This window comes from Wyeomyia smithii, chromosome 3 (assembly GCF_029784165.1).
Source record: "Wyeomyia smithii strain HCP4-BCI-WySm-NY-G18 chromosome 3, ASM2978416v1, whole genome shotgun sequence".
Lineage (NCBI taxonomy): Eukaryota > Metazoa > Arthropoda > Insecta > Diptera > Culicidae > Wyeomyia > Wyeomyia smithii.
Genome location: NC_073696.1, coordinates 265,511,365 through 265,537,129, shown reverse-complemented (window position 1 = coordinate 265,537,129; position 25,765 = coordinate 265,511,365). Strand labels below are relative to the sequence as shown.

Here is a 25,765-nt window from a genome sequence, read left to right as displayed (position 1 = left end):
TTTATCTAGTAAAAGACTTAGTCCAAAAAATACCCTCCGCCCACCGAAAGATCCGGAATGACCGTCAAAGAGACAATTTTAAATACTGGTTCTAGAGCGTCTCGGGTTTTTTCTAAAGCCCTTCTTGCTGGACTACTTTACGCGGATTTAAAAAAAACGTGTTTTTTACGCGGATTTTTAAATTAGCGAGGTTTTTTTTTACGCGGATTTTTGAACGAGCGCGTTTTTTTACGCGGATTTTCGAATTACCGCGGTTTTTATGCGTTTTTTTACGAGGTACGTATCCCCCGCGTAAAAAAAAAAAACCTGACTGTATACAGGTTTGGATTGCTCTTAGTGCATCCGAAACAATAGCCCATTTCACGAACTGACAGGTGTCACGGATCCTGCTGATGTTCTTGATGCTTTCACGTGTATTATGTCAGCGGTTCCAAACTTTCTGTCAAAATTTCGTTCATGAATCAAGTTCCCAAACGTCTCGTGGAATGGTCTATGGAATGAGCGACAACGAAAACTTTTAGTAGAAAAAAAAGCTAAGAGTACACGCGGTTAAAGAAGATGGCAATAAACTAAAAAAGCCGTATCGTTAGTAGATGTTGTGTACGAAACCTCGATGAACATGATTGATAAACCAGAAAACGCAAACAAAACAAAATCTCCATAAATATAGCCAAAAAAAGTCGTAAAAAGCTTATACCGAACAAAAATCGATTTTTTGTTAAATCGATTTTTCAGGCTCGATTTTCTTATGAATCGATTTTATTGATTTTGATTAATCGATGCAGGAGAATCGATTTTTGTTTAAAGATCGCCCATTGCTAGTTCGGGATGTGTTTTAACGCGCGTCAGTTTTCATTGTTGTTTTTTCTCCTCTCGTGAGAAAGGACGCATTTGCAGTGTGGCGTCGGCCTAACATCGGCCTGTATTTTGAAGGGCGCGTTTGCAGTTCTGTATGTACATATACTTGTGTGGGAATTTTGTTTTGCACAGATTGGTCTGTGTTTGTGGCATCCCTGCTTGTGACCGCGGCTTCGTGGAAGCCGGTTTTGAATTTTTTTAATCTACCGATTGGGCCGATGCGGCGCTAACTGCGTCGAAACAGTTGCGCGTCAGTCTTCATTGTTGATATTATTTCCTCAGGTGAACGGAGACGCTGTTACGAAAATTTTGAGCAGTTTTATGCCCTTGTTTTATAATTTTTCTAGCTTTTGAGTAAATACTGAACCACATAGAGAATTTTTAATTTGATTAAGTAGAAATCTTGTCGGTCAGCATGGCAAATAAATTTTGATTGCGATTGTTTTGGCATTTTGTTAAATCTAATTAGTACTCGGTCTTGTTAGATATACATATTTGCATTTTTTAAAATTTTCTAGCTATGAATGCATGAAACTTTGCCAGTTTTTCATACTCAGTAGGTATCTTCGCTTTATTATTCAAGAAGTAAGTGGTAATCAACGCGAAATACCGTGTCTCCGCGCGTATGCGTCGGTAAGAGGGAATAGAGCGGTCGCGCATAACTTCCCGGGGTAAACGTGTTTTCGGCCCAGGTGAGCTTTGCTCAAATATAGATTTTTGGTGTGTTGTGACTTCCGAGGTGTTCCAAACCATTTATTCGCAGACTGTCCACCCGTAGGTTCTATTACAGCACGCAGTGATTCAGAGTAGGTTCCGTTCGTTCGATAAATATCGTAAATAATTTATCGCGACAAAACATTGTAATTAATCGCCACCAAATATCGCAATTATTTGCAATTAATATCAGGATTATACGCGACTCGTCTGTCAACGCACACATCTTTATTTTTTCTTTTTCTTTTTTTTCGTTCGAATCGAACGGCGATGGCATGGCGATGGCAAATAGGCCGTTTTTGAAGCTCTCTTGCTGACCGCTTGCAGTATGTGTTGAGGGTCTATATATTTACTTTTTTCTTGTTTTTGGTAATGCATATCTGGTTGCTTCGTAACATTGTGTAGTCCGCTGAGATAAATCAATGAGAGATACGTTTCGGTAGTTGCATAATGACTTCATAAACATATTTTCGAATATTGGAATCTGTCTTGATTAGGTTATAGGTCCGGTATCCTCGCGTGCGCTTTATTTTTGCGGTGTTACATCATCAACCGGAATGAGTTCGGATCGCGTTATGATTTCCGTAGAAGATATAAAAAACTCGTACGCGCGCTATTTGTTATTATGAACCCGGTATTAGAACTCAGCGCATCGTTTACCAAAACGAAACCTGCTGCAAACCTTACCCTTTTCTCCAACATCCCAGTGATTTCTCGTGGAAGTGCAGAGGTGTTCTCGGCTTCCAATAAAGCGAGTATCACGTCAACATATTCCCATACACACTCCTTCTTTGACCTGCATTCGGATGCGGCCAGCGCTGGTATTGCCTAATATAAAGATTAAGGTCACCAGTTTTTACACATTGAGGATGAATGTTAATCCCAAGCATCATCCATTGGTTCTCTGTGTAATTACAGCTGATCTGGCAATAACGGAGTAGCAACCGCGGGCGGTCAATCATGCTCATGCTCATGCTCATGCTCAAAGAGTTACATCATAGCTTAAATGTTCGAAATTTGATGCAGTACGGTATAAGCCTACAAGTATCGGTATGTATCTAATCGCTTAATCCGGTGTGCATGCCGATCTTAGTTTTCATGATTTTCTTATATTGTACCCTACCTTTAAGGAAAGCAACTTACTCAAATAGTGGCAACATCCAAGAAATCTTGTTCAGATTAGGATACATCGGATGAAAGTCAATCCGATGAAGATGATTCCAAAACAGACCAACCGGAAAACGATGAAGTTGACTGGAAAAAAGACGATTGGCCACAAGAACCCATTGCATCCAACTTTGATATAGTTCATTTGAAAGCCTCAGAGTGTTTTCCAGGAAACGCACATCTCATGGATTATTTCAAGAATTTTTTTGACCATAATGTCCTGGAACTTATTGTTACGCAAACGAACATTTACGGTGATCAACAGCTTAGTCGACGCTGAGAATACGTTTCGTAAGCGGAAATTAAAGCCTTTCTAGGGATTATGATTCTGATGGGACTCACACCACAGCCAAGTATTGATTTGCACTGGTCAATCGAACCATTCTTTCATACTGATGAGATTGCGTCAATTATGACAAACCTGCATTTGAACGACAACCGTATGATGCCTCCGAGGAATTCTAAGAACCATGACAAGCTGTTCAAAATTCGACCACTTCTTGACATGTTAAATCCTGCGTGTCAAAAAGGAGCTAAGTCCACATATATGCCACTTATACTTTTCAAGAGAGGCTACAAAGTCTGGACAAGAGCTGACAGTGACACGGGATACGTATTCGAATTCGATATTTATACTGGCTAACGTGATGACAAATTACCAACAATCGGCTTGGGGGCCAGTGTTGTTAAAAACCTTAACTAAAAGTTGATTGATGAATAATTCCACGGTCACGTGACTTTTGACAGTTTCTTCAGTTGATAACGAAATTCATGCTACAGCTGCCGTAGATAGTAATAGATCAGATCTACCGATATTATTGAAGAACTATAAAAGTAAGGCTAAACCGAAGGCACTTAACTGCCTTTTGAGAGGACAATATAGGTGGCGTTTAAAGAAAAACATTGCTTTTATTATTTTGCAAGATTCAAAACCGGTAACATTATTAACAACAGCATTTCATCCTGGAAACGAAAAAACTACATGTGAAAAAAAAAACAGCATGATGGAACCAGGAAAACTATTACTATTACATACCCAAAAGCAATTGTGGGGTACACTAAGCGGATAGGTGAAGTTGTCCAGTTTTATCAAAATAGAAGTACTTATGAGGTGGATGGATGAAAACGCATATATGCTGTACACTTCTACCAAAATATGCGGAGCCGTATGTCCCAGTTGCAGTACAGATTGAAGTTAGCACGAGAACTCACGAGCGACTATAAATCCAGGAAACGAAGCTTTCAAAGTCAATCGAAATTCTCAGTAAAAAAATCAAGCAATTTAAACTATCAAAAAGAGGGCGTTCCAGATTGTCTACGTTTTTCTGATGTCGGTAGCCACAAGCTGGAACCGTTGCCTTCTTTCCGTCGTTGTCGCCGATGCAGTACAAAAACCAACAATAAAAGATCGAAAATTCAATGTTCCAAGTGCAAAGTAACACCACTTTGTGTAACTTCTTGTTTCGAATTATTCCATGCCAAATAAATTAAGTTTTACTATACTTTTGTGTTTTTCAATTGCTACACTGTTCCGATTTTCCAAAATTACAAAAATGTGAGCTTACATAGTATCGGCAAAAAAATTGCCACCAACGTTTTTGGGGTTAACGAGCAGTGGCAACTATTGGCCACCATTTTTTCAATTGATTCAATAGTTTACTTTCGAACAAAGGCACATATGTGTTTACCCTCATGTAAGAAATACGTTTTACTAAAGTTTGTGTTGATTCCTTGCGTAGTTACGAAGGCCTTTTAAAGGGTTGAGTTGGCTTACGAGAAAACTCATTAAAATCTCTGAAAAAGTTATCTTGTTCAGGAGCATAAAAATTCGCAGGAATGGTTGAACAGCTATAATCTGTATTTTTTTCCAGTTTTAGCTGTACGGCAAATCCTGTGTTTATTAGTGTTATAGGGTAAATTAGCTTGTGTTGGACCCCTTTCCTATGGTGGATCAGTAGTCAGATCACCCTTATACAGTTTTGAAAATTAAAGTAGAGCGTAGACTCTGGTCTAAGCCCCTCTTTCGCTCCCTATAAAGCGTGGTACACAGTTGAAAAGAAAAGAGGTTCCCGGAACTTGGGCCTTTTTACCAAACGGAATTTTGACAGCTGAGAATGCTTCACAGTAACAATATCTGACGTCAGTGAGCGCATGATTTTTGCTTTTTTGACACTTGAATACACTTGTTTACCAAACGCGATCTGGTGAGAGAGCAGGGATGCCAGATTATTTTTTTAAATGTCTTCATGGTCCGCCGAAAAATATGTCTTCCTACCCGAAGCCCGAAGGCTGAAAAAACTGAAAACTGTCGAGCAAAAATAAAAGGTCAGGGTGTCTTCACATGTTTTCTCCAATGTCTTCACTTTTTCTTCACAAAAATGGATGTCTTCATCGTACACTCAAAATATTTTTCACGTTGTTGTTACGTGAAAGTTCCTATACTTGTTCATTTTCTACGTGAAAATCTCATGCATCACGTTTATCACGTACCATCTACGTGAACGTGACAACGTCAAACAGGATGTATCGCGTGAATTCTCTGTGCGAAAATAACCAGAAATAAAAATGGCGAAGCTGTTGTCTAATTCTGAACATAAAACATAATCTCTAGATCGCTTGCAAATAAGTGATTTTTCGAAAAATTTCAATAAACTCGAGTCTTGAGCTTACAGGTTTCACACAGCTTCAGTTCAAAGGTGGAAGAGAGCAAAATCGCGCCAAATGACCTATGGTCGAATATCGACCATTTTTGATTTGATGCACACGTATTTGGCTTAGCAAACTGAGCATTTTTCACAGGTGGAGAGATTTTTTACACCCATGAGTTACATTCTATTCTAGAAGGGCGTATGCCTTTTGGCATAGGTTTTATTCGAAGCATTGTAGCCCAGAAACCGTTGGTTGTATAGAAAAACTGTCTGAAAATGAGTTGTAGGGAATTAAAAATGCACCATAAAAAAATATACACTGTACAAAAAAAAATTTTTTTGACCAAAAAATATTGAAAAATAAACATTAAATTTCAATTTAAAAAAAAAGAGTTGAATTTTTTTTAATTTTTTTTTAAAGGAACTTGACGTTAATAGGATGGAAAAATGAAAAATAATTTTTTTATGGTAGATTAATTTTTTTATAAAAACTCTAATTAAAACATTTTTCAAAATATTTGTATTCTGATGATTTTAAAAGATGCAGAGAGTCATTTTGAATCACAAAGCTCTTTGTAGTTAACATTCTGAAGACATCGGTTTTCGAGTTATTTTGAATTTAAGCTCGAAAAATTATTAATATTTCGGAAAATACACGTTTTTTTTAATTGGTCCATGGTTCTCCAGCAAAAACCATACGTTCATTGGAATGCTTGTTAAAAAATATACAATTCATTCTTTGACAACAAAACGATTGGGCGAACGGTTCTCAAGAAAAGAGTTAAGTGTTCTAAGTGATATTAATATATACAAGAATCAAATATTTATTTTCGAGTTTTATTATCTTAGGAACATATTTTTTTTATGACATAGATACTTTACAGAACTAGTTTCACCTTATATTTTATATACATCATAAGTTTGTTCGAATGTTTTATAAAAATGTTTGATAAAATAATATGTTTGTCGTGCAACACTACCTACTTATTTTTACTAATAATAACTGTTTGTAAAGTACGCAACCAATAACTACTGGGTTACCCCTAATATCTGTTTTCGTATATAAATACGATTGCACTACTCCAGATGTGTTAGTAACAGTTTGCATTTTGTGAAGATCAATAAAGTGAAAATGGAATACACCAAGCCCAAATGCTGTAAACCCTTTCCTGATCATCGGTGCTAATCAAGCTTACGCAAATTAAACGAAAACGTTACTGCAAAATTAAAAATATTGAACAGTCAAGCTTATTTTAATACGTCTTTATCAATTTGTGATTCGTGTAGTTATTGGAATGATAGTCAAGCCACCATTCATCCCTTCGTTGTTTACTATTCAGAATCTGGAACACTTAAGAATATCAGCTTCATCATAATTTTGGAAGTACTCCATCATGATACTGTTGCGGTTCAGGTGTTCATTGCCAAATTAATGAGTTTTTTGAAAACAACAATAGAGTTGAAAATAGCGATATTAATGTCTGATGGAGCTGCCTCACAATATAAAAATAGCAAAAACATTACAAGTCTTTGCAAGTTCAAAACAAAATATAACGTCGATGCAGAGTGGCATTTTTTGCGACTTCCCATGTTAAAGGCCCATGCGATGCAATTGGTGGCATATTAAAACGAATGCAGGAAATGCAAGTTTAGCTAAAGAACATGAACATCCCATTACAAGCGCAAAAAAATTGTATGATTGGTCTAATCAGAAAAGTAATAAAAATTCATCAAAAATGTCATTTAGTTGGGTACAATATGAAGAATATGAACAAGGAGTAACAGAATGGAGCAATATTTTCGAAAAATCTATAATAATAGCTGCCACACAAAAGTATTACTCTTTTGTTCCGATTTCAGAAAATAAGATACAAACGAAGCTGTTTTCAAAAGATGACGAATCATTTACTTATAATGTATATAAAATATAATGTGAAACTAGTTCTGTAAAGTATCTATGTCATAAAAAAAATGTTCCTAAGATAATAAAACTCGAAAACAAATATTTGATTCTTATATATATATATTTATATCACTTAGAACATTCAACTCTTTTCTTGAGAACCGTTCGCCCAATCGTTTTGTTGTCAAAGAATGAATTGTATATTTTTGATCAAGCATTCCAATGAACGTATGGTTTTTGCTGGAGAACCATGGACAAATTAAGAAAAACGTGTATTTTCCTAAATAGTTATAATTTTTCGAGCTTAAATTAGAAATAACTCGAAAACCGATGCCTTTAGAATGTTTACTTCTAAGAATTTTTTGATTCAAAATGACTCTCTGCTTCTTTTGAAATCATCAGAATACAAATGTTTTGAAAAATGTTTTAATTAGAATTTTCATTAAAAAATTAATCTACCATAAAAAAATTATTTTTCATTTCTCCATCCTGGACTTTTTTTTTAAAGTTGCGTATTAACGTCGAGTTCCTTTAAAAAAAAATTAAAAAAAAATTCAACTCTTATTTTTTCAATTGAAATTTAATGTTTATTTTTAATTTTTTTTGGTCAAAAAAAAATTTTTTTGTACAGTATATATTTTTTTATGATGCATTTTCGATTCGCTACAACTCATTCTCGGACAGTTTTCTATACAACCAACGGTTTCTGGGCTACAATGCTTCAAATAAAACCTATGCCAAAAGGCATACTCCCTTTTAGAATGTAACTCATGGGTGTAAAAAATCTCTCCACCTGTGAAAAATGCTCAGTTTGCTAAGCCAAACACGTGTGCAAAGTTTCATTCATATCAAAAATGGTCGATTAAATTTTCGCGTATTTCCAGGCGATTTGAAATGATTCTGCTCCAACTGCCTTTTGTGATATCCTGTATAGCAGTGGCAAAAAAAAAAATTGACAGAATTTCCCCGTCCCAATAGGTCAACTAATGTTAGCTTCCATGAGCCTAGACTATTTTGATGTCTTGAAGGTGAAGCTTTTTCGGAAAGTTCGTAACCACCTCCACTATCAGACAGTATTACGTTCTGCTGTTAACAAATATGTTAATGTTAATCAAACTGATGTCTTGAAGGAGAATATGATGACACAGGCAACAGTACTGCACCGAGCAATGTATAAACAGAGCGCTGGTTACTCGTCGTCTATCAGTGCAAAAAAACTCGATATTCATTTTAATGCAGTCAAGCCAAGTGAAAACTACATTGCTGCTGTTGACGCACAGTGGGGCGTGGAACACAATCGAATTGCCATTAGAATTGTCTTCTTCTTCTTGTTGTTTCGTATAGCAGCAAATATCAGAACTCAATATAATTTTTCAAGTGCCGCAAAATACGCTCTTCTTGATATAAGAGTTCCGACATTAGTTTTTGTATTTTTCAATCGAATTTTTTTTTGCATTAGCATTTGCAAGAAAACTCTACTTTCCATAACCTTACTTGTAATTGAAGAACGCTATGCAAACATTAATTGCTGAGGCTAATGTTGTGCATCACTCTAGCCCCCCCCCCTTTTTTCTGATTGATTTTGCATACTGATAAAATGTTTAAATTGACCTGAATTGAATGTCAACATGTTCATAAAATTCTATGTCAATTTCAAAGTTTCTATGAATATACATTTTCTACTAAAACTGTAATTCGTTATCAATATTTTTTCTACGAGCTTGTAGGAAAAAATTTTATTAATTTCTACTTAATCCTACTCAATTAAATATTTTATAGAAGGTTGCCTTTTCGCGTATTAAAGAAAACTCACTGTATTAGAATGAAAGGTATTCATCAACGGTCCAGAAACCAAATTTAGGGGGAAATTTGGGTCTAGAGCTCTATAGCAATATTTTAGAGAAAAACTTTCTTCTACGAAGTTGTTACATATGTTGAAGCGCTTATTGAAAAAGTATCAAAAATTAGGGTGACCAAAATTTCCCCCTAAATTTGGTTTCTGGACCATTGTAAATGTTAAAGAGAATATTTTTTTTTTTTTCTAAGATAGAGTGCTGCAAAGAAATAATCAAAATACAGACCTCGTTCGATTTTGGCAACACGCCAGAATTTTTTCTGTTGCCATATTCGAACCATGCCAATAATGAACGGCCCTTTTTTCTTGACATTTTTACTTTTTAAATGGTCAAAGACGATTTTAACAGTAGAAATGGCCACCAATGAACTAGTTTTAGTTCCAAGTCGTTTGAGGTGTCGCTTGATGAATTTGGGCTGGCGACCTACATACTTGAACCAAAGCCTTTCTTTTGGAAGATGTTAAGCCTGAATTGGTTAAAGTAAATCAAGCAAACTACATAGCTTCAAAATAAAAATATAAATTATTGTAGTCCTACGTCAACTATGCGGTCGTGTCTTGGATACCACCCTCCTACTATTTAAAAACGCTAAGCTGCAGTACTCTACCATTAAATGATAGCACACAGATTCTATCGAAAAAAGAAAATAATCATACCATAATAAAGAGTGATTTTTTAAGAATTTGGTTTTTCTTTTAAATAAAAACGCATAAAAATTTCAAAACTGTATTAAATTTTTATTTGAGCCGATAAATTGGTTTATGCCATTTACTTTTTAAAGATAATTTCATTCAAATGTTGGCCACGGCTACATTTTAAATGGTCCAAACGAAAAGTCACTTTTTCGAGCATTTCGGCTGGTATCTCGCGAATAACGCGTGTAATGTTGTCTTCCAAGGCCGGAATTGTTGTTAGCTTATCCGCATAGACGAGAGACTTAACGTAGCCCCACAAAAAATAATCTAGCGGTCTTAAATCGCATGATCTAGGCGGCCAATTCACCGGTCCATTTCATGAGATGAATTGCTCACCGAACTCATTCCGCAATATGTCCATTGATTCGCACGATGTGTGGCACGTTGCTCGGTCTTGCTGAAACCACATGTCAACAAGACCCAGCTCTTCCATTTCCGGCAAAAAAAAATCAGAAATCATCGCGCGATAGCGAGCGCCATTGACCATAACGCTGCCACTGACCGTAACGTTGATCATCTTTGAAGAAGTACGGACCAATGATACCTCCAGCGTTTAAACCGCACCAAACCGTGCATTTTTCTGGGTGCATTGGCGATTCTTGTATTGCCTCTGGTTGCTCTTCAATTCAAAAGCGGCAATTTTGCTCATTAACATACCCATTTAACCAGAAATGAGCCTCGTCACTAAACACAATTTTTCGGTAAAAATGCGCGAAAAAAATTTTTCACAGAGGACGAATTCTGTTAATAAAATTCGATTATTTGTAAGCGTTGTACAGGCGTAAATCTGTTTATGGTGAAATGGCAAACCAAACTGAGTACATTAGACTTTGAAAGTTGTCAGAATTCCTGCGTGAACTGTCAAATCTGAATACACGAAAAACCAAATAGCAAAAAAATCACCCTTTACATAATCAGCTGCGAACCTTGATACAGTAGAAGATATCTTTTCTTGCAAGACATCACTGTTCAAACAGGTTTTGTTCCTAATAAAGCGAACTTGTTCAATCTTCTCTGGTAGGTAGCGCTTTCATTCTAGCAAGTGTAGTTTATTGCAACTCTTCCACAAATCCATTAGTAGTAGCATTTTTTAAATTTTCATCACTTTTTGTTTAAAACACAAGGGGATTACGTATTAGTAACTTCGTTAACTTATGCATTTAGCGAGAAAGAGGCCTAGTCGGAAAGCTTGAGAGCGCTGCCATTAAAAATTTCTTAGGTTTTTAATCTAGGCAAAACCAATGTTACGACATGTTCTCAATATTTTCTAGTTCCTATTCGTTGAAAACTATTCTCATTCCTACGTCATGTTCAATAATAATATAACAAATTCAACACCATCCTTTTTTTCTTCTCAAAAACTTGAGTTTGGCTTATCGAAAGATTCTATTCCAAAATCTAGCTACATATAAATACCCCATCAAGCGGCCTCCTGGCCATGGCGGACGAAAACATGCGTGTTTCTTTCTCTATTTTCTTTATCACTTTCTCTTCAGTTTTCGCGACAAAATTGTTAGAGTAGATCTTAGGTTTGCCCATAAATTCTCAATGGGACGCAGCTAGGGGACGTTGGTCGGGCTCACCGACTTGGGTACCATTCCACATTCAGCCGCTCCATCTGCTCCAACGATTGCTTCGAGTAGTAGGCGGACCAGTATTTCTTGAAGAACGACGCAACTTCCGGCGGGCATTTCGTACTATAAGTTTCCCCGTTCACGGCTAGTCTGGAGCGAACGAAGAGCGACTTTGACATGTCCTTTTCGCTGATTGTCAGTCTCAGCAATACCTTACAGGGTAAGATAGGTCTCGTCGTACATCATTACGCTACGTCATTGCCTGCAGCTCCGATACCAGTGAACGGAACTGCCGCTTAAGGAGACTCTATGTTCATCAGGTACTTTGTCACCTTTAAGCCGGTTTCCAACAAGCCAATCTGACTTTTGGAGTCTCATTATTTTTCTAATGAATGAATAAAAACAGCCACCAAAACAATCACACTTCTGTAATATGTGCTTGAATCTCAGATGAATCAAATCAGTTCTGTACCGCCACAAGTAACACGTTCGAAGTTACACACAGGCCCCACAACAAGTTCACAAGTATTGAATGTCGGTCATCAAAAAACCCATTTAGGTGCAATAAAAACACTGGAAGAGGATGCCTCGCTGGAGGTAGTTTGACATTGGCGCGCTCTTTTTTGACAGTTAAAAAGTACACACCAAAAGACGCGGGCAGGCGGAACCTGATACCACCCAGAGGGTCGAGGGACGTATGCTTTTATGGGCTCATAAAGTTCAACAATAATTTGCTCATAAAAGTAGCTCTCTAATGGTTTGTTTTGACGCCTCGCTGCTGTGAGTCGAACCGAGTGATGCACTGTCCGGAGTGCGTCCGTTTGTAAGAGACAAACAATTGAATTTAAACGAGCCACCCTAGCACCCAGCTGGGGAACCTTCCGAATCATCAACACTTTATCTTCGCAGTAGTGCTCGCAGCGCGCAGTTGTTCAGTTCGGATTCGTTTAAAATACTAAACAATTCGCTTTCAACAGCTCGAGGCAGAATGAGATCATTCAAGTTGATAACTTCCACGGCTGTTGCTGTTTTACTAGCCTATTTGGTGGTTAGTTGACAAAGATCAGCCTTATGAAAAACGTTACTAATTTGATTGTAATTTTCAGACCTTGTCGTCTCAGCAAGATATCACCAAACTGCCCGACATCGAAGGTTACAAACTACACTGCATCGAAGCAAGCGGTATTACGGAATCTTCTGCCAAAAAGCTGCAGAGTGGAGATGAGATCGCCTCCCCCGATCAACCCACCAAGGTTTGACTCGACACCAAACAAAAAGCCTACTGGAAATTTTCTGTCACTTAAATATTTGTTTGATTTCAGTGCTACGTGCAATGCTTCTTTCAACGATTGCGTCTGATGAACGAAAAAGGCGAAGTGCAGAAGGATAAATTGACCCAGTTCCTGACCAAGGTGGTGGAGGAAGAACAAGCGAAGAAGCTGGTGGAAAAATGCGATACACGTCGGACAAATCCGTGCGATACGGCGTACGACATGTTTGTGTGCTACCGAAAGAATAAGGCTAAATTATTGTAAACGTGTAAATTTGCTACCGATGAAATACTCAAAGTAAATGTTTTTTTTCCATAGCAAGAAACTTTTTACTTCATGAAAGAAAAATCTCTGTTCATAAGTTGATTGGATAATGTTCTACACGGAAGCAGAAATACTTTGCAAATGAGAGGAATAATTTCATTCATAGTTTAATTGGCAATTGCTTCGTTCAATGTGTGAAAAACAGGTTGTTTAATTTGTGTGTGCTAATTAGCACTACCATGTCTACAGACAGAGGGTGGTTCTACGATTCAGTAAATGAAAAAATTAAACATGAAAGTGCAGAATAACCTCAAATGACTTATGGTCGAATTTCGACCTTTTGATTTATTTGAGTGAAACTTTGCACACGTATATTTGGCTTAGAGAAGTTAGCATTTTTCACAGATGGAAAAAAATATACACTGCGAAAAACAATTTTTTGATTGAAAAAAAAACTGAACATGAACACTAAATATATATTGACAAAAAAAAAGAGTTGAATTTTTTCAACGTTATTTTTTTTTTCTTTTTCAGAACATTCATTCAAATGCCGGGTGAATTTGTTCCATATCATAGAAAAGATAGGGATCAATTTGAACACATTTTCCGTGGCTGGTGCAATTACACTTGAATTTAAATTAACGTTTCACAATTATACTTTAAATATTGAATGATTAAATTGTTCAGAACGAAAAATACGAACAAAAGTTTGTCCCAATTGTACATAGTGGATAAGCTATAAGAGTTTGAAGGTCATATACAAGGTAGTAACTCCGGAAAAAAATATACGGTGATAATAAAATGTGAAATTTAAACCGTAACCGTTTTGGAAGCACTCAAAATTGATCCCGGCATGGATCTTGCTGCTCAAGTTGAAAAAAAAAGGAAACTTCCTTGTGCTTATTTCAAAAAGCTTTGGGGATAGACACGGCTGTTCAAAGCAGATGATTTCAGCACATTACTTCAACAACTTTGACAAACCTTTCGAATTATTCGGGGATTTTTTTTCCTTCTTGACATGTATTGGCTGGCCGGAAGAAACTTCAAGTTGATGTAAACACGTTTCAGTTCGGTTTGAGTACCCAACATGGATGGATCAGGTTTTTGGAATATTTTCTTAACGCATTCTTTAGTTTGCAAGTCAAGAAATGCCCACATGAAGCAATGCTGAAGCTTAAAACGATGATACAGAAACGTTTCAAGGTAGAATTTGGCTAGTATGTTGATAAGCCACCTCGAACACTGGCAGGTAGATTTTACGGAAACGCCGAAAAAGTAGTTGAAATTAAATCTGGAAGCTATCCAACGCTGCGGTATCACTGCTAAGACACAGCCCGATTATTGGTTCGGTTGTACCACTGGTACTACTTTTCGTCGAGCGTTCATAAGATTCTTATCCATGAAGTCGATGGAATCAATCAGCATGAATAGATTTTGGTCGTTTTTCGGCTGTTCAGTTGCAAAATCACAACAGCGAGCAATGGGAATCGCTTAGGTTATATCGTTGCGTGTGTGAGAGCACCATCGGTGTTATTTCGCTGGTTGCAAACATTAAATGCGAATTTTTTTCGTCTAAATTAAATGAAAGAATGAAAAAAGTGTTTCTGGTGAAATCAGTTACGTTCGTTAGGCGGAAGGTGAACCGGACGGACAGTCCAACATTGACAGTAACGTAGCGGGTTGTGGCAGTAGCAGCAGCGCATTTGCTTTAGGCTTAAACAAATCACTTGCCCGGCTGAATCAGGTGTATTGTTTTGTTTAAAGAGAGGTTTGTCCCAAGTACTCAACCTTGTCAGGCCAGTCTAAAATAATCCCATCATCTTGACAACGTGATTATTGTTTGGTTTGAGAAAGCTCGAGATTTATGAAAAAAAAAATTATCAATTGAATTTTGGAAGCATTGGGATAAATTTTTCATCGTTGCCAATAGAATTATATTATTGAACACGACGTAGAAATGAGAAAAGTTTACGAATAAGATATAGAAAATATTGAGAACATGCCGTAACATTGCTTTTGCTTAGGTTAAAAAAAAACAATTTTTAATCGTAACCCTCAAGCATGCTGAATAACCCTTTCTTGCTGTGTCAAAATAAACGAAACGAAAAAAAATGCTGCTACTAAAGCCTTTGTGGAAGAGTTCCAATGAACTACCATTTGCTTGACAAACTATTCTAATGCATTACGTACCTATTACAATATATTGAACAAGATGCTTAATTAGGAACAAAACTGGCTTGAACAGTGATGTCTTGTTAGAAAACATGTCTTTTTCTACAGTGCGTCTTGAACTGTCCTACGATCAGACGTTTTTTCGGTTGCTTGTGGACTGGTCTTTGACTGCCTATAGCTTCAAAGTTTGTGTTTTGTCAGTGTGTCTTTTAAAGACTACCTGAAAGTTATTTCCCATCAGTCTTTCTCAAGACTACCTACTTTTGAATTTAACATTTGTTTTAACTTTTTTCGTATCACCTGAAATGGCTGGACGGAAAAAGAAACCTCGCATCGCTGCGGGGAGGAAAAGAGAGACATCTCTTTCTGACACTTCGAGTGTCTGTAGTGACAATCCTTTTGATATTTTGCCGGAGCAAGAAGCTGGTGAAATGGAAGTTATGAGTAATGAAACTATACAAAATGTCAATTCTTTAAAAAAGGAAAAAGTTCCACCTATTGTGGTAACTATTTCTTCTGAATTCAATATTTTCAAAAAGGAACTTTCAACGTTTGTTTCTGACGTTAAAGTTACCTATCAAATTGGTCGTAGAGGCGAATGCCGCTTATTAGCCGACTCTATAAAGGGTCGTAATCGTCTTATTCAGTATTTAACTGAAAAGATGTAGAAATTTTTTACATATGACACGAAGAGCGCCAAGCCGTTCAAAGTCGTATTTAAAGGACTCACCAACGATCAAACCGTTGATGAGATCAAACTTACTTTAACAGAATTACTTGGCATAGCCCCTACCCAAGTAATTCTAATGAAACAAAAAACACGAGGCGATAACAGTCAGAGAACTGGAATTTCCCTTGTAAATTATTTAATTCATTTTAACCGCAATGAGGTTAACAATTTAAATTTTTTTGAAAAAGCACATGCTTTGTATAATGTGCGTGTAAAGTGGGAAATTTATAGGAAGTATGGCGGAGGTGAAAAGCATATCACCCAATGCCGTACTTGCCAACGTTATGGCCATGGTTCCAAAATCTGTAACATGGACCAAAAATGTCTTAATTGTGGAGACTCTTCTCACAAAAAGGACACATGTCCTGTGAAAGAGAGTAAAAATTTTCGCTGTGCGAATTGTAACGGCAACCATATGTCAAATTTTTATCAATGCCCAGTCCGTTTAGCAATTGCTAAGGCAAGGCAAGGTAAACAAAATTCAATTTCTCAATTAAAACCAACTTCAAAACAAAATTCTCCAAGCGTACCAGTGACGCATAGTTTACCTACTCCTTTACATACCCGTTTAACTTATGCACAGGTTACAGGTAGTTCGAACATTATACCGCCTAGTGTTGGTAGTTCGAAAATGACCGTTAATATGGGTAAGCAAAACACGCTAGAAAATAATTGTACACCTATTACTCCAGCTAATATTGCTGCCGAAAATATTTTTTCTAATGTCAACTGCCTGGGGCCTATTACGGCAGGTAAACTTTCTTTTTTGCAACAGGCAATGTTCGATCTTATGAACGCCATGTTGCAGGCAAAATCAATGTTTGAAGCCATTCAAATAGGCACAAATTTTACTATTAAAATTGTTTCTAATTTAAAATTTAGCAATGATTTTAAATAAAACAATTAAAATATTAAATTGGAATGCTCGCTCATTGGAAGCCAATGAGAGTGAGCATTATAATTTTTTAACAGTAAATAATGTGCATATTGCAATTATTACTGAAACATTTTTGAAACCTAACATAAAATTAAAATATGATCCCAATTACGTGGTTCATAGATATGATAGGATTCAGGGTTCCGGCGGTGGAGTTGCAATTGTTATCCATCGCCGAATCAAACATCGTGCTCTCCCCCATCTTGAGACGAAAGTTATTGAAACTTTGGGAATTGAAGTTCAAACTGAACTTGGGATTTTATTTATTGCCGCAGCATATTTACCATTTCAATGCACACGCGAGCACAAAAATTATTTTAAAGGTGATTTACAAAAACTCACCAGAAATCGTTCGAAGTTTTTTATAATCGGTGACTTTAACGCTAAACATCGTTCATGGAATAATTCTCAAAGTAATTCCAATGGCAAAATTTTATTCAATGATTGTTCTTCAGGATACTATTCTATTTTGTCTCCGAATAGTCCAAATGTGCAATTGTTGATGCCAGGAATTATTCTGTTCCAAAGGCTCAAGTGAAATTCGATTCAACAATAATTGACGAAAATCTTCAACTTCTAATTCGTTTGAAAAATGTCCGCAGACGTCAATATCAACGTTCTCGTGACCCTGTTTTTGAAATTATTTATAAAGATTTACACAAAGAGATTAAACATAGATTTACTCTTCTGAGAAATCAAAATTTTGAGACCAAAGTTGAAAAATTGAAACCATATTCAAAACCTTTTTGGAAGCTGTCGAAGATTCTTAAGAAACCTTCAAAGCCTATTCCAGTTTTAAAAGATGGTGAACGTTTTCTTGTATCCAATGAACAAAAGGCTCAAACACTTGCTCAGCAGTTTGAGAGTGTTCATAACTCAAGTTTGAATTTTGTGAGTCCAATTGAAAATGAAGTCACACGTCAATTTGATTTAATTTCTTCCCAGATTTTTTTACCTGCAGAAATAATTGAAACTAACTTGAATGAGATTAAATCCATTATTAAAAATTTCAAAAATATGAAAGCACCTGGTGACGATGGAATCTTTAATATACTAATCAAACATCTCCCTGAAAGCACAATGGAATTTTTAGTGAAAATTTTCAATTGCTGCTTCAAAATTGCATATTTTCCCAAATTATGGAAAAATGCAAAAAATACTCCAATTTTAAAACCGGAAGAACCCAGCTGTAGTTTCAAGTTATCGACCAATCAGTTTGCTTTCTTCAATAAGTAAACTGTTTGAGAGAATTATTCTTAACCGAATGATGTCACACATCAACGAAAATTCAATTTTTGCAAATGAACAGTTTGGATTTCGCCATGGGCATTCCACAACTCATCAATTGCTCAGAGTTACTAATATGATACGAGCTAGCAAATCTGAAGGCTATTCCACTGGAGCTGCTCTTTTAGACATAGAAAAAGCATTCGACAGTGTTTGGCATAAAGGTTTGATTGCGAAATTGCAAACTTTTAATTTTCCAATTTTCCTAATCAAAATTTTAAAAAATTATCTTACTGATCGAACTCTGCAGGTTGTCTATCAGAATTCAAAATCTGATAGATTTCTTGTCAGAGCAGGTGTACCTAAAGGTTCAGTCTTGGGTCCAGTCCTGTACAACATATTCGCTTCAGAGCTTCCTGATTTGCCTCCAGGATGCACAAAGTCATTGTTCTGCGATGACACGAGCATTTCCGTAAGAGGAAAAAGACTTCGTGTCATATGCAGTCGATTGCAGAAAAGTTTAGATATTTTTTCTTCCTACTTGCAAAAGTGGAAAATCTCTCCCAATGCTTCTAAAACTCAAATGATAATTTTTCCGCGTAAGCCTAGGGCTTCTTTTCTCAAGCCACAATAATAACGTTGTCAAGATGAATGGGGTTATTTTAAGTTGGTCTGACAAGGTTAAGTACTTGGGACTAATTTATGATAAAAAACTTATTTTCAAAGAGCACATTGAGAGTATACAAGCCAAGTGCATCAAATATACGAGATGTTTATATCCTCTCATTACCAGGAATTCTAAACTTTGTTTAAAAAACAAACTTTTGATTTACAAGCAAATTTTTAGACCAGCAATGCTTTATGCTGTACCGATCTGGTCAAGTTGCTGTTCAACAAGGAAGAAAACGCTCCAAAGGATTCAGAATAAAATTCTGAAAATGATTTTGAAGCGTCCTCCTTGGTTTGGTACACTCGAATTACATAGACTTACTGGTGTTGAACCATTAGAAGCTATGTCAAATAAAATTATTAACAATTTTCGACAAAAATCGCTGCAATCCTCAATTGCTACGATAAGCTCTCTTCATAGCCAATAAGTTAGTTGTAAGTTTACTTCCCCTTTTCTGACAAGTAGGTTTAAATCCCTACGAATGATAAGTCCTAATTGCGAAAGCAAACAAATCCTAACAATTGAAATTACAAATTTCTAACAGTGTTGATAAGTCACCATTTCTGATTGGACACACATACTCATTATTTACTAATATCTATCATAAATACTTAAGGTACTAACAAAATGCTAAAAGTGCTACATGCTAAAAGGCCGGGAATCAACCTCAGACTACATTTTGAAATCCGAAATTGTGACTTCCGGCGACTTCCGTGGACAACCGTGAACAATGATGAAAATTACCCTAAAAAAACTAGAGTTTCTCGAAGGTAGAGAGCATAAAATTGTTTATACTGAAAAAATCCCCTATAAAAGTTATAAAATTTTCTCGTAGTCTCTCAAACCTACAAACTAAAGTTCTGATTTTACCCCAAAAAAAGGAAATTAGGTTTGAAAAACATTTGATACCAAACACGAAAATAAGAACAGAGCAGTAAAATTTACATACTATAAACAAATGGCAGCAGATTGTCATTTCCAAAATTTTCATACATTTTATCAAACGCATATCAAACTTCAACTTAAGAAATCAGAATAACTTCAGCTGGAATTATTCCGAAGCATTTACGAAAAATGTAAAAGCAGAGTTTCAAGTTTTGTAAATTTTAAAGCGCTCCTAAAAGCTAGAAAACCTAGGAACAAATAAAATAATAATTCACCCTGAAACAACTGTACTTACTTTAACGGCTTACAAAAACAAAAAAAAACAGCGCGGCAACAGTAATTAGTTCATGATTTAAAAAAACATTCAAAGTTAAGAAATTCTTGAACAAAGATCTCAAATTATTATCCACTAACTGGAAAACTAAATATAAACCAGAACAAATACAAACTCAAAAAAAATTATGTCATATTTTTTTTTAAATGTTTAAAAAGTCTCGTAGATGTAGCTTGAAGCATCTAAGAATACTTCGAACCTCTTGATAGAATGAACACCGAATTCCGCTTAAAACGGTTGCGGAATGTTTTGAAGGCTAGTAGAGGCCAACTTAACAGAAAAAATCAAAATAAAATATGATCAACACTCAAAAAACATTCCCTAGGGGCTCAAAAGAAACAGAAGAAAATAAAAATTCACTCTGAAATTCAAAAAAATCACAGAAAGGTTGTATGCAAAGCCACGACCGCAAGGTTGAAATAGAATACTTTTACAAGAAAGATAACCCGGCTGCTTGCGTGTCAGTCATTTTTCCTAGCAGTATTGAAAATTCTGTGAAAATGAAGTTGAAGTACTACTCAATTTCAGTTTGCACATATAAATACGATCTCACTGAACAGGAAAAGAACAAACTCTTTGCGGCGCGAACAAGTTTCAACAGTCAGAGTATATGTACATGTAAATTCGAATTAAGATAATTAACTTTTGGTTAAAGCTCAGAACGAGAAAATATTAAATCTTCAATTCATTTGTTTGGTTGTCCTAAAAAGGACAGTTTGTTGTTGAATTTAAGATCGGATATGACGCTGATTGCAACTCTGTGTTACGCCGATAGCGGGAGTTATGATGAACTTGCGTATGACGAAGGCATCGTATTACCTGTTTTATTAAATGGGAGAAAGAGGAATATTGTAAAATTTTGTAAACATTTAACTCAAACAATATTACCAAATCGTAGTCAGGCACTCTGACAACAAAGTTGAAGGCTGTTTTCACACTGAAAATCTGACAGCCAGCAGAAGTTTTGATTGCTAAACTCCAGAATGCCGAACAGCCGTAAAGAGAGTTGTTTATTTACCTACGGCAAGCTTCTCGCCCCATCGCTCGCGTTCGCGTTCACCATGGCAGAGGCCTAACTGTCTTTGTGAACGCGTTCTAACAGGGCAGTTTGTTATTCAAAGTCGGTTATGCTTATCACAGCCTTTGCGCTGCCCCTACAGTGGGGGGTTAGCTCAATAAAGTAAAAATTAGTCAACTACAACAGAATTTGATTGCATCCCGCACAGAATGTCTGCTTGTGTAGATGCCAGAAAATTATTAACCTTCAATTACTTGTTTATTTGCCTTGAAAAAGGCATTTTGCGGTTCAAAATCGGTTGCTGAACGCAACCTTTGAGCTGCCCTAACATTGGTGGAATTAAGATACACGGACAACATGCACTGTGGAAGCTATTTCACATTCAGTAAATTAGACGGGTGAGACAGATTTAAATTGCTAGGATCCAACACAGAATGCTTGCTTGCGTTGTCAAAAATTATTAACTTTCAATTACTTGTTTATTTACCTTGAAAAAGGCTTTTTGATTTTCAAAATTGGATTTCCTGATCCCAATCTTCATGCTGCCCCAACACGGGGGGAATAATGGCAGTCTGGCGACACACGCTGAGAAGAACCGCGCTGCTCCTGAGACGTGGTGACCAACCACAGGGCTAGTGCCGCTGCTAAGGAAGGACGACTGCTGTTGTCTCTGTCTAAAACTGTTATGGGCGGCTTCGGCTGAAACAAGCTCTTATATAGGCCAAATAGCATGTTTTCAATTGCAAAGTACATGATTCTGTCGACCGTGCTTGGGAAGCAATCATATAACTACCAATCAGAGGTCGAATTTTTTGTTTTGACAAGGCTTGACTTTTTTCAATAGTACAATAGTGTGAATAATACAATTACAATTCTCTTATTTTGGGAAGAATCTAAGAAGATTTACCAATCTATTGCTGCAAGAACGAAGAAAATCCATCGAATACTAACCGATTTATTAGCATTTGAAATTGGACATATTTTTCACTTTTTTCGGTTTTAGATTTTCATTTCTCATCCCTATGTAGCCGAACTTCCTGAGAGAAGTATTCTACTTCAAAAAAGTGTAAAAATGAACTAGGTATTTCAAAATAGCTAAAAATGCTTGAGAACGCTCATTGAATCCAGGAAAAAAAAAGAAAAAGAAAATGATCTTGAATTTGATTTGAATTTATTAAATTATTCTAGTAAGAGCAAAAAGCTAAAAAGAAAATGATTCAAATACGGCCTAGAAGAGCAAAGCAAAATATATTCTGATTTAGAAATCGCAATCCCGGGAATTACCTTTTCCCGGGTCCCGGGAATAAAAATATTGATTCCCTAGATGCCAGGATTCCCGAGCTCCTCGAAAAAATTTCCATGCAATATTGCAATAAAACTAAATATCGTATCAAAACACGAAAGTTACGTCGTAAAAGGGTAAAGCAGCTTCGAAGTGTGCATTATACGAAGCAAATATTTGCTTGAAAAGACAATCAATACGCTTGTCGTGTAATATCAAATTATTTGCTTGGATTATTTGTTGAAAATATCTGCTGTCTTATTCAGTAAACGAAAAATTAAGAAATATTTTCGTCGTCAAATGTCTTTTTTTGCTAGTTTTTTTAGTTGCTCGATTTTTCTTTGTTTATTGACAAAAAAAAATTGAAACTTGTAAATTTATAAAAAATAAATTGAAACCCGTAAGTCAATTAGACTAGAAATAATAAAAATAATAAAACTTAGTCAGCGTAACTTGGGTTCTGGTTGCGATTTAACAATTACTCAGTGAATACTCTAAAACATGCCTGCCAAACACTCAGCTCTACCTTCAACAAACTAAAAGTATTGGACTTTTCAGTTTCTAATGATATGTAGCAAGAGCTGGAATCGGTGATTTAGAAGTATTCTAGAAATCAGTGGTGATTCAGTAAAGTTTTACAAAAGGAAATTACATTATTTGGGCTTTTGTTTTGTTTTTTAATCCGTTTTTCATGCGAATTGAAAAAGAAATTGTAATCGATTGTTTGATACCTTTTATTATTAAGGAATTCCCGGGAAATGAGATTTTTCATTCCCGTTTCCCGAGAATATTGCAAACCCTATTCTGATTCCAGTTTAAAGTAGATGAAACTTATTTCAAATTCACTCACAACTTAGTTGAAAGTGTGTTTATGAGACATGATTTTAAATTATCCAGAAAATACTAAAAACTCCTCTGTTAACGAGAGAAAACAAAGAAAAAATCTATTTTATTCGATGTTCTTGAGATGTCTCAAGAACCCTTTCAAAAAATGTGAAGATCACGAATAAAAGGATTTAAAATTTATCTCAAATATAGCTGACAATGACGCTTGAACCAGAACATTTGTAAAATTTTTATTGTACGCCAAAGTATTTTTTCCGAGGAAGACCGAGGAAAAAGTGGCTGCATCCCTGCTTGCGCTTAACCGGTCAAACAGTAAAAAGTAACTGGCGAACGTGCACATACTAGTAGGGTTAGGAAATTGTATCCGAATTTATTCAATCTGGTGTTATTTACAAATATTTTGAGGAGGCGGACAGCAGAAAGCGTGTGATAAAAGGAAACTAGGAAATAGAATATATTGAGAACATGTCGTAATATTGCTTTTGGTATCTGTGGAATTATATTTGCTTGAAGAAGCGCATTTTGCTAAAATATATTATACGACCGATTGTATATCGAACAGCGTTACTTCATTAGTAACAAACCCCGCCTGAACAGTGATGGCTTGTTAGAAAAGATACTGTAGGTACTAAGCTTTGCAGCAAAACTTGCTGTTCTGTTCTTTCTTCGATTCAACCTTTACACTGCTGTTGAATGTCGAGTATTGCAACTTAGCGATTTAAAAAATTCTGAAATCAAATCCAGCCAACCTTAAATAAAACTACTGAGTAAAACCGATTACGTTTGCTTCTCTTCCACCACCAAAAAGAACTGTACACGGATCAAAGTGCGCCATGGATTTTCAAAATGCTTTGTTTTCGTTCGTCGTCTTTCCAGTTTATCGATTGCCCACGTGTTAGTTGTTTTTACTTTATTTTCAGCTTTTGATAATTATCAAATTCACTGCGGGGGTTGTAGAGGGTACGCAAATGTTCACGCTTGTCCACGGTAGTGAGGGGAAGGGGTGAGGGGAATGATAATATCCACCTAGACATGATATTTTTCTAGAAAAAAAGGGGAAATCTGTCAAAAAAAATTTGCCTGCAAAAGAAAATCTACAGCTTTTTAATTTTAGATTCGTTAGCTGTATTTGTGATAAATTTGGCTTCTGAGACATATTTATTTTTAATCATTTTCTTTCTTTAGCAGAGGTCTTTGGGCACTTTCAACAAACATCAATTTGGAAAAAGTTTAGTCTTTAGTCTCATTCATCTATCAATCCACTTTTCGCTGAATTTGGAATCATTTTCGGCGTTGACTTTTTTCAGAACGCTTCTACTCTTCAACCATTTGGCTGAATATAAGATAATTTTCTTAGTTTTTGTTTTTTTTTCATTTCAGGAGCGATCCTATGCTTTTTTAATTAGTTCGGAATACCTTATTTGCTTTATCCGTTTTGTAAAGGCATTTAACGTAGAACTACGTTTCTCAGAAAGTTCAGCTACATGGGGATGTAAAATAAAAATCTAAAACCGGAAAAAGTAGCTGCAGCAATAGATTAGAAAATCTACTAAGAATACTCCCAAATGCCGAAAATTGTAATTTGATTAATCCAGTTTTTTTGAAGTAGAATACTTCTCTCAGGAAGTTCGGCTACATAGGGATGAGAAATGAAAATCTAAAACCGAAAAAAGTGAAAAATATGTCCAATTTCAAATGCCAATAAATCGGTTAGTATTCGATGGATTTCCTTCGTTCTTGCAGCAATAGATTGGTAAATCTTCTAAGATTCTTCTCAAAAGAAGAGAATTGTAATTGTATTATTCACACTATTGTACTATTGAAAATAGTCAAGCCTTGTCAAATCAAAAAATTCGACCTCTGATTGGTAGTTATATGATTGCTTCCCAAGCACGGTCGACAGAATCATGTACTTTGCAATTGAAAACATGCTATTTGGCCTATATAAGAGCTTGTTTCAGCCGAAGCCACCCATAACAGTTTTAGACAGAGACAACAGCAGTCGTCCTTCCTTAGCAGCGGCACTAGCCCTGTGGTTGGTCACCACGTCTCAGGAGCAGCGCGTGTCGCCAGACTGCCATTATTCCCCCCGTGTTGGGGCAGCATGAAGATTGGGATCAGGAAATCCAATTTTGAAAATCAAAAAGCCTTTTTCAAGGTAAATAAACAAGTCATTGAAAGTTAATAATTTTTGACAACGCAAGCAAGCATTCTGTGTTGGATCCTAGCAATTTAAATCTGTCTCACCCGTCTAATTTACTGAATGTGAAATAGCTTCCACAGTGCATGTTGTGCGTGTATCATAATTCCCACACTGTTAGGGCAGCTCAAAGGTTGCGATCAGCAACCGATTTTGAACCGCAAAATGCTTTTTTCAAGGCAAATAAACAAGTAATTGAAGGTTAATAATTTTCTGGCATCTACACAAGCAGACATTCTGTGCGGGATGCAATCAAATTCTGTTGTAGTTGACTAATTTTTACTTTATTGAGCTAACCCCCCACTGCTGGGGCAGCGCAAAGGCTGTGATAAGCATAACCGACTTTGAATAACAAACTGCCCTGTTAGAACGCGTTCACAAAGACAGTTAGGCCTCTGCCATGGTGAACGCGAACGCGAGCGATGGGGCGAGAAGCTTGCCGTAGGTAAATAAACAACTCTCTTTACGGCTGTTCGGCATTCTGGAGCTTAGCAATCAAAACTTCTGCTGGCTG

At 36.2% G+C, this 25,765-nt stretch overlaps 1 protein-coding gene across 1 annotated transcript; it reads left to right on the top strand.

Annotated features, from left to right (window-relative positions):
* Positions 1-12,305: 12,305 nt before the first annotated feature.
* On the top strand, positions 12,306-13,003 carry LOC129726523 (B1 protein-like). Its single transcript, XM_055683335.1, has 3 exons — positions 12,306-12,463; positions 12,522-12,668; positions 12,738-13,003. The coding sequence occupies exons 1-3, from the start codon at positions 12,404-12,406 to the stop codon at positions 12,948-12,950; spliced, it is 420 nt and encodes a 139-aa protein (XP_055539310.1). The 5' UTR covers positions 12,306-12,403; the 3' UTR covers positions 12,951-13,003.
* Positions 13,004-25,765: the final 12,762 nt, after the last annotated feature.